At 38.3% G+C, this 13,795-nt stretch overlaps 1 protein-coding gene across 1 annotated transcript in view; it reads right to left on the bottom strand.

Annotated features, from left to right (window-relative positions):
- Positions 1-13,747, bottom strand: part of wdr5 (WD repeat domain 5) — an 18,911-nt gene extending 5,164 nt beyond the window's left edge. The window contains exons 1-8 of the mRNA XM_034191953.1: positions 13,575-13,747; positions 9,150-9,258; positions 7,180-7,288; positions 5,149-5,222; positions 1,914-2,003; positions 1,552-1,641; positions 1,387-1,470; positions 1,256-1,311 (exon numbers count right to left, since the gene is read on the bottom strand). Coding sequence (XP_034047844.1) covers positions 1,256-1,311; positions 1,387-1,470; positions 1,552-1,641; positions 1,914-2,003; positions 5,149-5,222; positions 7,180-7,288; positions 9,150-9,227 — 581 coding nt within the window. The 5' untranslated portion in view covers positions 9,228-9,258; positions 13,575-13,747. The remainder of the gene's footprint in view (positions 1-1,255; positions 1,312-1,386; positions 1,471-1,551; positions 1,642-1,913; positions 2,004-5,148; positions 5,223-7,179; positions 7,289-9,149; positions 9,259-13,574) is intronic.
- Positions 13,748-13,795: the final 48 nt, after the last annotated feature.

Here is a 13,795-nt window from a genome sequence, read left to right as displayed (position 1 = left end):
AAACAAATTAAGATCCAATAAAAATGTTTCAGCGCAGATTAAAATTTGCATGTCCAAAATGCAACACGTGTTTTAGCGATTCGGTCATATGGAGACATGGCACAAGTTTTTTCTTTTTTTACTTTGAACCTTTTTAATGTGAAAGTTGGCATGAGATTTTATTATTTTCCACAGTTTAAGTGTCATTTTAAGACTATCTTTTAAATATTTTCATGAATAATTTTATTGCTGAGACACGTGTGACTTTATGTTCACAGGGCAGCACTGTGGTGCCACCCTCTCTGAGTACATCTGAAGGGACGTCAGGGAGGACATACGGCGTAAAAATCCTGCCAAATCCACATAAAGATCCACTGAGGCAAGCCAGAGCAAAAACAGAAGAAACCAAAAGCAATGACAAGACTTGAATTCACACCAAGTTTGAGAAGATAAACATGAAGGCACATTAATGACATCATCAGCACTACTGCGTCATAAGTCATTTAAGTAATAATAACAGTGACATCAGCATGATGTCACACCAAAGATCAATTTCAACCATTTGTTCTAAAATTCATCTTTGTTTTGAGGTGAAAAATAAAACAGCAAGTTGGCCTGGAGGACAGAAAATGGAGAGAAAGATGCATTGTCGTTCAAAAAAAAAAAAAACCTAACATAAAAAGCTGAATGTGGACAACTTAGAAACTTACTGTATTTTCCAAAGTATGTACAAATCGCACCTTTTTTCAGGATGTGGAACTCACTTTTTAATACTATCTCCTTGGGGCGAGTTTTTCATTGGACAGGCACTCAGTCTAGCACATGTGCACACCACAGCCTGTGCCATTACCTAACATAATTACTTTTAGATAACAAAAATAAACAAGATGGACAAATAATTGTACAGTTGATGACATAGTGGTTGTTATTTGACAAAGTTTGGGCAAAATAAGTCTTCAAATGTACATTGAATGCTGAGCCACAACATTGGAACCGAAACAATATAAATGTGATTCATTAAATTTTTTTTATATCAGCTCTTTAATTACATATTTTGTGCAACGTTGTAGTGTGTTTATGCTTTTACTATTGCAGTTTGTTTGTTTAATGCTTTTATTCCTGAGAAAACTCAATATAAATTATTATTGCTATTATTAATAAACATAATTTTTTTTTGGGGGGGGGGGGGTTGTATATAAGGTGCGGGATCTCCCAAATTAGATAAAAAAAAATTTTTAAATAAATAAATAAAATTGTAATAACGAAGCATCCTCACCAGAGGCCATCGTAGCTACTGGACACGATCAGTGAGCCGTCTCTGTTGAAATGCACCTGCAACCCAACAAAAAACAAACATCTCAAAAAAATAAAAGCTTCACTGACATCAAAACTTTCAAATAAACTTACGGCAGAGACGGGATCAGAGTGAGCCGGTAATGTTTTCAAACATTTCCCAGTCTTGACATCCCATATCCTCACACTCTCATCAAACTGCGATCACAAAAGAAACTTTTTATTTTACTTTCGCACACTTGCATCTGTTTTCTGTGTAACAGAGAGCGTTGCACTCACCGATCCCGACACAATTAGGTTGGACTGAGGGTTGAAGTTGCAGCAGAAGACGTAGTTGCTGTGACCTTTCAGGGTTTTTAAGCATTTTCCCTGAATAGAGAAAGGAATTTTAAAAATCCATTTAAATTTCAGTTTTACCATTTCATCTGATAAAATTCATTCTTAGCTCAAAAGAGAAGCTGCACTTTTCTCACACTTTACAAGGAAAAACAGCTCAACTTACCAGAGACATGAATGAGTGGCAATTTAAATGAAATAAATTAATAAAACTAAGGGATGTAATCTCATTTTGCTCTTTAAGCTTGTTTAGTACAACACACAAACCGAACTGTAACTTGGCTGATCGTTGTTAATTGTCGTACCGAACTGACGTCCCAGATCTTCAGCGTTTTGTCATCTGACGCGGAAACCAAGAGGTTGGAGTCGGAGGACCAGGCCACGTCAGAAATGCCCTGTAGAATCATGGGAAATGGAGATGAACATGGCTTAAGATTACGATTAGCGCTCAACAACAATAACAACAACATCAGGTCCGGGAGCATCCACCACACTCTAGAGCCATCTTTGGTCTGGGATGGCAACCACCCAGACAGACAACTGCAGAGAGTTCCAATGCGGCGGAACCCAACCATGACAACCACCGCCTATAAAACAATGCATCTTTATGCATTATTTTATACCTTTTCACAAGCCAAAGACAGATTTATTTGGCTTCATGATTCACTTTTATAGACGTTTCAATGATCATTTATAGTTTTCTTTGAAGTGATTTGAAAGCGCGCTAATCAGCTCATTTTTTTCACCAGTGGTCATCTGAGAGCAGTGTGATGTTAAAAACACGCTGCTGTCTGCACCAAGAGCCTTCAACAGAATGCATCAGACATCAGAATCTGATATCCATACCACAGATTTTGACTATCAACCAAAAAGTTGGACAGTACCTCAGTCTTTGAATATATTTTTGCACTGCAGACGTTTTCTATATGAAACACTCTCTTGCTGTTCGTGTGATGTTTGTGCTGTTAAAACACTTCAGTAACTCATTTCACACCTGAAAGCTACGTTATTAAAGTTTTCTTGTTTTTTTTTAAAGTATAAAAAGGTAGTGATTCTTAATGTGATCTGCATGATGGTTTGTTGGAGAGCAATTAATTGGGCAGCAAAGTCTCATTTGAGGGGGGGCACTAAGGGGGAAAATATGACGCAATTTTTCTACATCCGGGGACAGCCTTCATATGTCCCCATTAGAAACACGGCACTTTCACCGAGTTTTTTGGGCAAATTACATGCAAACAAAGTGAAAATGCAAAGAAAAAGTGAATGCAGTGGAAAGTGTACGTCTGTTACGGTTGGTTTATGACCTGGAGCTCAAATGTGTCGAGGTAGTTGTGCAGGTGAGAGACCGCAGCTACTCTGTCAAGGTGTGTACACTAAAATTTATTGACATGACCTCTCCCATTTGCCTCGTCTTCCCGTTGCCACTGGGAACAAAAAAAACAAAACAAAAAAAAACTGCACTTTTCACTTTGGTGACTGCATCCAAAAACAGTACACCATTTCTTTCCATTACAACTGATGCTGTTTTTGAGGAGAGACACCTGAAGTGTGGTGTCAGCACAAACCATTCAAAGGATGGGGGCTTCAGCAGAAACAATTTTTAAACCAGCACATCCACTAGGTGGTGGCGAGTATGCTTTGAAGCTTACCGAGACAGACCGAATGGTTTGTGCTGAAACTCCACACTCCACCCGTGGATTAGTCTCTCCTGTGTTTGTACAGGCTGTCCTCGAATGTGGTCAAATCCCACGATATTAAGCAGGAGTTCAAACGAGACTGTGCTGCCCCATTAATTCAGCTGCTGTGTTTCATCTGAATCCAGGCTGCAAATTTGTGGCCCGTGGGCTACATTTGTCCCAGTCTCCTTTTGTGTGTACATGCTTTGCCAAGGTGTCTGGACTTGAACTTTGAAGGGGAAAAAGAAAACTGGGTGCACATCTGAAATCTGTCAGTGATGACTGGGGGAAATTTTGACAAAAATATACATAAGCACATAAAATTTTGCTTATACCCAACTATATTGTTTGCACCCATGCAGTTGGTGGTGTCTTCAGGTATTCTTTAATAAGAAAAATACTTGTGTATTTTTTATGAAAAGGGGTATGGGTTTTTTTGTTTGTTTTTTGCAAAAAGCTGTCTTGTGGCTCCTTGAAATTCTGGCTGGCCAGAATAAGAGCCACCTGGCCCCTGCTTGAAAATTGATAAATCGAGCCCTGTTACTCCGTTCACTCCTCAGAAACATTAATGCCACTGCAGAAACAATTAAGTATCTCAACAACTTCTACATTTTCACTACATGGGTGATTCTTTAACTACGGGCACTATTGGCCTTGTAAATGTAATTTCCATCACACCATTGCCTTACAATATAAAGCGCCTTGGGGCAACTGTTTTTGTGATTTTGCGCTATATACATGTGTTCTGATGTCACTGTTTATCTCCATAGAAACTACCCAAACAATCTTTCATACAAACTGTTTAAAGGGACATTACAGTGTTGTGGTGGAAATTACGGCAATAGTGTGGGACAACTACATTTTGTTTAAAAAAAAAATCACAACAGTTGTATGACATTGAATACTCCAATTATGTTTTGATTATCCATCCATCCATCTTCTACCGCTTAGTCCAATTAAGGGTTGCAGGGGGCTGGAGCCTATCCCAGCAGTCATAGGGAGTGAGGCGGGGTACACCCAGGACAGGACGCCAGTCTGCCGCAGGGCCACAAACAGACAGACAAACAAACAGACACACCCACACGCACACCTAAGGACAATTTAAAGATTCCAATCCACCTAACCCGCATGTCTTTGGATGTGGGAGGAAACCGGAGCACCCAGAGGAAACCCACGCAAACACGGGGAGAACATGCAAACTCCACACAGAAAGGCCACGGGAATTGAACCCACAACCTTCTCGCTGTGAGGCAACAGTGCTAACCACTAAGCCACCGTGCAGCCCTGTTTTGATTATTTTACTGATATTTTATTCAGAGATATTTTAAAACATTAGAAAAAAACGTTTCTTTACCATTCATTTTTAATCATTGAAGATCAAAAGTCTGGGTGTGGAACAAGCACAAAATGGCAACATTTGCATATAATGATGCTGAAAAAAGGTGAAAAAGTCATCATAGACTACTAGAACAAATTTCTTAAAACCCTTTCATTTTAAAGATAACTATAAAAGTGTGAAATTTCCCCTTTTTTCTGTTTTTCATACAATATGATCAAAGGACATAAGTGCCCGTAGTCTAAGAATCACCCACATACAGATACAAATCTGATGGCAGAGTCCAGAAGTCACTGCAAGCCCGGAAACAAATAGTGGAAAAACAACTAAATTACATATTCCAAAAATGATGAGATTTGTTATAAGCACAAGCACTCTGAAATTTATTCTGTAGTAAGCACATAATTTGAAAATATGCAAGACATCATACACATGCTCAGAATCACAGAACACCAAAACATGACAACTGTTGGAATTTTAACACCTGAACACAAACAGTGACAGACGATAAGTATCAGTCCAACTCACGAGTTTGTGTCCCGAAATGGTTTTTTCAAACTTGCCATCGTACGCTCCCCAGATCTTGATGAGTTTATCAGCAGCTGGAAAGACAAATTTTAACAGGTGTTTTGAGTAAATCGAAACAGTATAATGTCTTCACTTAATATGAAGCCGGCCAGTGTTTAGCAAAATATAGATGTCCGCAACTCGTGCAAAAACCGTAGTTTGGCGTCACAAATACTGTCACAGTTCTGCCTGTCAGTAATGGGTAACGAGAAAGATTTCTGGATTAGTGGAAACATTTTTTGCATGCAAAATTTCAGTTCATTTATCCCAAAAAAGACCCACAGTTTTTCAAACTTTCGGAAAATCTTTAAATTTAATCCCGCGCTCACTTTTAGAGATATGCATCCTGGATAGTCAGTTTGAAACATCATCTGTACCTTGCAAAAAAAAAAAAAAGACAGACTGGCAGGATGAAACAGGATAATCCATAAATGTGTTGCAGTCTTATTTTAACTATTGCAGGATGTTCAAGGTGTTTGAAAATTCCCCTCCACCAGACAGATCTGTAACTTAGACGTACTTTGGTAATCCTTTGCCTTTCTGTGGAGTCCACTGCACACTGTGACATCACCAGGAAGTTTTACGTAAGCACCACGGTTGTGTTCAAAGTAGGGATGTCCCGATCCGATCACGTGATCAGAAATCTGGCCCGATCACGTGGTTTCAGACTTGATCAAAATCGGACGTCGCATCCTGATCCGGAATCCGATATAGATTTTATCTTCATTATTTTGATCAGCACTATTTCAAGCTCATTATTGCAGATTAATGGGCCTTTCATGCGTTGGAAGCATCAGAGGTGTCAAGAATTGGTCTAAAAAGCATTATTTTCAATGAGACGCATTGCTTTTTGGAGGCATCAGAAGCGTTGCGTCAAAAGTTGAGCTAAAGCGACGCTTCTGACGGGAGCACGCATTGCCGCTTGTCGGCAGGCTGACGCAGTCAAACGTTCAACCCAATCTTTTTTTTTTTTATTGAACAAAAGAAAAACGGTAAGTTCAACCCAATCCAACTTTCGACGCTCTGAGCTGTGACGTAGCTTCACGCTGTCCAATAGGAACGACACGTCGAGCCAAAACACGGAAGACTAATGGCAGAAACCACTGATCTGTACAAAACAGAAACCACTGATCTGTACAAATCAGAAACATGTCACAGGACTGCTCATTGATAGAGCAGTTTTCTGAAGAAAAATCCTTGGAAATGTTTTTTGTTGTTGTTTATTACCTCAAAATTTCTGATTACTGTTTAAAAAAAAGTTTAGAACACGTAATTAAAATAGCTAAATATATAAATAAATGGTTCTTTAGAAACCATTCATCTGTAAATTAAAACCACCTGTTATTTCAGATTAGATAACTTCTTGTTTAACATAAGGAACCCTGGACATTTATTTTTAGACAAATAAAATAACATGGAAATTTGTACATTTTTAAAGTCTGGTAGATTATTACTTGATTGTTCAAGCTACCTCGAGGAGAAGTGCACTGTTTAAGTGATAAATAATAAAATAAGGTGATTAAAATGAAAATATTAGATATTTAGCATTTGTTCATTGTTCATTCAGTTTTTTAAAGTATCGGATCGGGACTCGGTATCGGCAGATACTCAAAATCAGATGACTCGGAATCGGATCGGGGCCAAAAAAACCTGATCGGGACATCAATATTTCAAAGTTACACTATGGGTGTGTGACTGTTGTTTTCGCACACTGAGTGGCACAAGTCCAGTGCATTACATCAAAGTGTGCGCTAGATCACATTCGTGGACAACTGCGATCTTCACACGCCGATTTGTCACTTTTATAGACTGTGACCTTTCAGGACAGAAAGTGAGAACGTGGCTGTGTTTGCAGTAATCCTGCTGGTAAACAGATACAAGGTAACATCTGGCTTACAGTAACTTGGCATAATAAAAATAACAAAAAAAAAACTAATACATTTAAAAAGTTGCAGATATTTATATTTTGAATCTAAAGTAGGCTGAACTCACATGAGCTGGCGAGCCACTCTCCACTCGGACTGAATTTGACGGAGGACACGGCCTTCGTGTGGCCCGCTAATGTGAATTTCAGGCTGTAGTTCGGCTTGGCCGGAGAAGACTGTGAAGGAAATTCAAACAGGTAATTTATAAAGAAAAAAAGATATTTGACAGGGAAAAAAATGCATTCAATTATTTAATCTGAAAATGCTTTCAAAGGAAAGCCTTTGATTTATTTTTTTTTTAATTAAAAAAAAAAACAGATTCTCACTTCTGCGGGGTGGTCTCATATTTATTATATTATATGAGCCAATGATTGCTGCAATACCCTGTTCATCCATCCATCCATCCATCCATTTTCTTCCGCTTTATCCGGAGTTGGGTCGCTGGGACAGCAGCTCAAGCAAAGCTGCCCAGACCTCACGATCCACACACATCTCCTCCGGGGGAACCCCAAGGCGTTCCCAAGCCAGCGGAGAGATGTAGTCCCTCCAGCGTGTCCTGGGTCTTCCCCGGGGCCTCCTCCCAATGGGACGTGCCCAGAACACCTCTCCAGCGAGGCGTCCAGGGGGCATCCGGAAAAGATGCCCAAGCTACCTCAACTGACTCCTTTCGACGTGGAGGAGCAGCGGCTCGACTCCGAGCTCCTCACCCTATCACTAAGGGAGCGCCCAGCCACCCTGCGGAGGAAACTCATCTCGGCCGCTTGTACTCGCGATCTCATTCTTTCGGTCATGAGCCAAATCTCATGACCATAGGTGAGGATCGGAACGTAGATTGATCGGTAAATCGAGAGCTTTGCCCCCCTACTCAGCTCTCTCTTCACCACGACGGCCCGATACAGCGACCGCATCACTGCAAACGCTGCACCGATCCGTCTATCGATCTCACGCTCCATCCGTCCCTCACTCATGAAAAAGACCCCGAGATACTTAAACTCCTCCACTTGAGGCAAGGACACTCCACCGACCTGAAGAGGGCAAAGCACCTTTTTCCGGTCGAGAACCATGGCCTCGGATTTGGAGGTGCTGATTTTCATCCCGGACACTTCACACTCGGCTGCAAACCGTCCCAGTGCACGCTGAAGGTCCTGATTTGGCGAAGCCAACAGGACCACATCGTCCACAAACAGCAGAGACAAGATTCTGTGGTTCCCAAGCCAGACCCTGTCTACACCCTGGCTGCGCCTAGAAATTCTGTCCATAAAAATAATGAACAGAACCGGTTATGTTATTTTGTATTATTACTTAATTCTTTATATTTGACCTGTGTACACTCAGATATTTAATTAATTCTATTATTAATTATGGTCATTATGACCAGTGAGACCTGAATACTTAATTTTGCTCTTTTGTGTTTTACATGATGAGAATGGTTATAAGGAATCCCTGATCCTCAGGAATAACACCACAAGCAATATGAAACAATGAAAAGGGATTTTTTAAAAATCCTCTTTTGTTCCTTTTCTTGCACTGCAGTGAACGTGCAAAGCAACTTCTGTGTGTGGATGAGAGTCCAACAGGAGGACTGTTTAATGAAGAAATACACTGACTGGCCACTGTATTAGGTACAGCTTGCTCGTATGAGGTTGCTCCTCCTTTTGCGGATTTGGGTACATAATGACAGTTGCTGTACCATTACACCACCACCAGCCTGAAATGTAACGGAATATTATCCTCCGTAAAATCATGACTACTGTGAGATGTTCTGCTTTCTGGTCTTATCGGGTATTTCAAGAAATGCCTTTTTGGCATCACAAAGGATGACTCAGAATTCTGTTTTTATGTCCTCTGTGTGTGTGTGTGTGTGTGTGTGTGTGTGTGTGTGTGTGTGTGTGTGTGTGTGTGTGTGTGTGTGTGTGTGTGTGTGTGTGTGTGTGTGTGTGTGTGTGTGTGTGTGTGTGTGTGTGTATATAAAGACTTAAGGATGTTGGTTGCAGCACCATCAGACCTGGACCCTCTGCAGATTGAGGACATCTATACCTTGCTTTGACTGGAAGACACTGATGGGACCACCGGAGGTTTGGTGTCTGTATCTGGTTTCTTATCTTCTGTTGCCATGTTCAGGACGTGGGTATCTGTTATCACAGTCCTGAAACAGAAACAAAGACAAGAATGACTGTCGCATGGAGACACAGATAGTAAATAACATATGGCGAGTGAAACATTTGTCATTTAGCTTTCTACTGCACAATATCAGAGTTTAAACAACAGACATGAGTGCCAGGTATGGTGTATTAAAAATAACAGGTTTTCTTGGTCATTTTAACTGCTTTAACTATCACACACACAAGCAGAAACAAAGCATTAGCTCAGGGAGGCACAGCTGCATCCAGCGTGCATGACAGAACATGAGAAAGAATGTGACATATCACTGGGTGATTCTTAGACTACGGGCACTTATTATGTCCTTTGATCATATTGTATGAAAAACAGAAAAAAGGGGAAATTTCACACTTTTATAGTTATCTTTACAATGAAAGTGTTAAGAAATTTGTTCTAGTAGTCTATGATGACTTTTCACCTTTTTTCAGCATCATTATATGCAAATATTGCCATTTTGTGCTTGTCCCACACCCAGACTTTTGATCTTCAATGATAAAAATGAATGGTAAAGAAACGTTTTTTCTAATGTTTTAAAATATCTCTGAATAAAATATCAGTAAAATAATCAAAACATAATTGGGGTATTCAATGTCATACAACTGTTGTGATTTTTTTAAATAAAATGTAGTTGTCCCACACTATTGCCATAATTTCCACCACAACACTGTAATGTCCCTTTAAACAGTTTGTATGAAAGACTGTTTGGATAGTTTCTATGGAGATAAACAGTGACATCAGAGCACATGTATATAGCGCCAAATCACAAAAACAGTTGCCCCAAGGCGCTTTATAGAAACTACCCAAACAATCTTTCATACAAACTGTTTAAAGGGACATTACAGTGTTGTGGTGGAAATTACGGCAATACTGTGGGACAACTACATTTTGTTTAAAAAAAAAATCCCAACAGTTGTATTACATTGAATACCGCAATTATGTTTTGATTATTTTACTGATATTTTATTCAGAGATATTTTAAAACATTAGAAAAAATGTTTCTTTACCATTCATTTTTATCATTGAAGATCAAGAGTCTGGGTGTGGGACAAGCACAACATGGCAATATTTGCATATAATGATGCTGAAAAAAGGTGAAAAAGTCATCATAGACTACTAGAACAAATTTCTTAAAACACTTTCATTGTAAAGATAACTATAAAAGTGTGAAATTTCCCCTTTTTTCTGTTTTTCATACAATATAATCAAAGGACATAATAGTAGTCTAAGAATCACCCTTATGTATTTGGACTGTATTACAATCAGGGCACATAAGTGGATTTTAAAGATAAAGTTTAAGTTAATGACAAGGTGGAAATGACCAACAAAGTTTAGTTTACCATACATGAATAACTACTACTGGTCTATCAGCAGCAATGATCATTTGGATTAATATCCCCATCTGTTTACCAGCAGAACTCTAAATATACCAGTTTTCACCAAAATAGCTGTCATTTCCACAATGTCTAATTTTGATGGGCTGCCAGAACTATTATTTATTTAGTCGGTAACCACTAAATGGACTAATTTCCCTACCAAACCCTACTGTATAACAATCTAACTCCCAGGATCGTTGCCCAGTGGGGAAACAAGTTGAAACAGGCATTCAAAAATAAAATGTCTTGTATGTCAAAAATGTCCTGTCCAGAAATAAAGTGCATTTCAAACTCAAGCATCAGTGTTAGGTGAATATTTTAGTTTGAAAGAGGTAATCACCATGTGTGATACCACAAAAGGATGTGTCTGTAAAAAAACTGTCCTCTCCAGAAACTTTTACAGTCCACCACTATTTATGAATGCAGAAACACAATAACAGTTGTATTGAGTACATACTTACCAGCAACTGTTTTAATTAGATAGTACATATGGGTAGATTGCAGTAATCTCAGTCTGTATAATTTACACAACAATTATCTTAGTAAAAAAAGTCCTCCCTGGAAAGGTTGTACTTATTTTCAATCTTGAAATAAATATATATGCAAACATCTGATAGGTCTGAAGCTTTGGTCATTTAAGTAGCCCAGTCTCCATTTAGATATGGATGAATAACTTGACCAAAGTAACCACTTTGATTTTTTTTTTTTTTTTTGGTGCCAGTGACACATACCTGTGTACCCTGTCTGTGAAACAGCCCATTTGTACTATTGTGTATTTTCAAATTCTATTTAACTTAAGTTCTTCTTTCTCCAACTTGCTATTTTCCACAGAGCACATGGAACAAAATTTTCACATGGGGATTAATAAAGTATTCTGATTCTGATTTCCCCCTTTGATGCCTTTCAGCTTGCCACTTGTTTTAATGTTGGAAATTTTTTTTTTTCCATAATCAATTAAATGATCGATCAATCATTTACCCGAACCGCCTTCAAATGTCTTCTTTTGTCCACAGCCCAAAGATATTCAGCTGAATGCCAGATAAGAGTCCAAAAAAAGAGAAAATCTTATCAGAATTTTTTTAAGTGACTCAAAATTATTGGTTATCAAAACAATAGATTAAAGGTAATAGTCAGTTAATATTTGATTAATGGTTGCTGCTCTAAAAACAAAATATAACGCAATGCTAATATACCATCAGCCGTATGAGTATGTAATCAATGAAAGAGTGTGTAGAAAGAAGGTGACCTTTTGGGCCCGTTAGGTCAAGGTTAGCCATCTTTGAACTTATCAAAGGTCTGTGTCACAAGAGTGCTCCCTGTGAATTTGAAGACCCTGACAGTAACAAGACTGGACTTATGCTGAACACAGACAGACAGATGGACACAAAGTCATCGCAATACCCGATGGCCATATTTTGGCCTTTGGTAATAAGCACATTATGAAAATGTGCTTATTATTAAAGGATGGAAGATTAATGTTAATGATGTAAGTAAAATTTTCATTGAATAGTTATGGTTTATTAACATTGTACAATTCATTGATTGTCCCATATTGTGTAGAAATCTGGGGATCAACATGTAAAACTTATACACAACCATTACTTATTCTGCAGAAAAGAGCTTTAAAAATTCATTAAGTATAAGGTACTTAAATTTCATGATTTAGTTGATTTGAAAATATTGCAAACAATGCACCAAGCTAATAAAAATACATTACCAATAAACATTCAAAATATGTTTGAAAAAAAAGTAGTTATAATTTGAAAGGAATAGAAGTCTTTAAAAAAACCAAGATTCAGAACCAAAGTAAAGGAACGGAGTATTGCAGTGAATGGTGTAAAATTATGGAACAACCTCAACAAAGAAATCAAAGAATCAAGGTCGCTTAAATTATTTTTAAAAATGTATTAAACTAGATGTATTAAGTAAGTATGAAACTATGAAATAAGTCAGTGGGTTGTGACAAAGTCTAAAATGTAATCTGTTAATAATGTCAAAATGTTTTAAGTCTAACATGTAACCTGTTAAAAATGTAATATTTTAAATAATGGCTAAAATTATGAAAAGTCAGTGGTATGTGACAAAGTCAAAAAAATTTAATCTGTTAAATAATGTTGAATAATGATGCTTAAAATTGAAAGATTGTATTGTAAAAAGGGTCAGAAAATATAAGACTTGTTCTTCTCTCTGCTCCTTTTCATTCAGTGTCTTGTAATGTACTCATTTCTGCTTTTCTTTTAAATGAATGAAATAAATATTGAAAAAAAAAGTTGTGGTTATTATTTATTTATTAGTTAGTTAATGTAATTAGTAATTCACTAATTGGAAAACAGAGCTGAACGGGGAAATTCACCGTTAGCTGAGAAGTGTCAGTGTGATGGTTTATGTAGCTAATATCGCTGTAATGCATTAATATAACCATCAAGAGCGTGTAACCTGTTGTTTTAAAGCGCAGTGTTGTGCCTGCCACCAACTTGTTGCACTTTTTAATGAATGAAAGCCAAAGACATCTCCTCCACGCACGCACACACGCACGCACTTTGACATTCTTCTTTCGAAACAAACACAAACGTGTCAAACTACACAATGTGGTCAAAGTGAAGATCTGCGAACGAAACAGCACCACGTGTACAAATGTCGAAGTAGTGAATCTATGCGGATTTAAATCCACATTTAAAAGCTCTTTGGTAAAACGTGTTTTAGCTAACAGCTCACCCGAGATCAAACCACGTTACTACACTGAAAACAACACGTAACATATTATACAGTGGGGAAAAAGAGCTGCCGTTATCTTAAATCCACTTATATTTAACTTATGCAGCTATTTAAAGTGGATTTTTTTTTTTTTTTAGTTTAAAAGCCTGACACTGCTGGTGGACGACGGCCTCCGTTCACACAATGAAAACAGCAGCTACAAGCCCACACTCACCTCGATCCGATACGTTCCTGAACCTTATCGATCCTCTACTGTGATATATAACAGAAAAATCAACATATATTTCGCAACCACCTCATTAAAACGCACAAATTCAGCGTACTGCTCCACATCTGCTAACGTAAACGCTCAGGCGGGGAAAGCGCTGCTGCAACTCTGCGCATGCGCGGACCCCTGTGGGGCTACGGCAAATAACGTAGGACAAATTTCTTCAG

This window comes from Thalassophryne amazonica, chromosome 17 (assembly GCF_902500255.1).
Source record: "Thalassophryne amazonica chromosome 17, fThaAma1.1, whole genome shotgun sequence".
Lineage (NCBI taxonomy): Eukaryota > Metazoa > Chordata > Actinopteri > Batrachoidiformes > Batrachoididae > Thalassophryne > Thalassophryne amazonica.
This window is presented reverse-complemented; position numbering and strand designations above follow the sequence as displayed.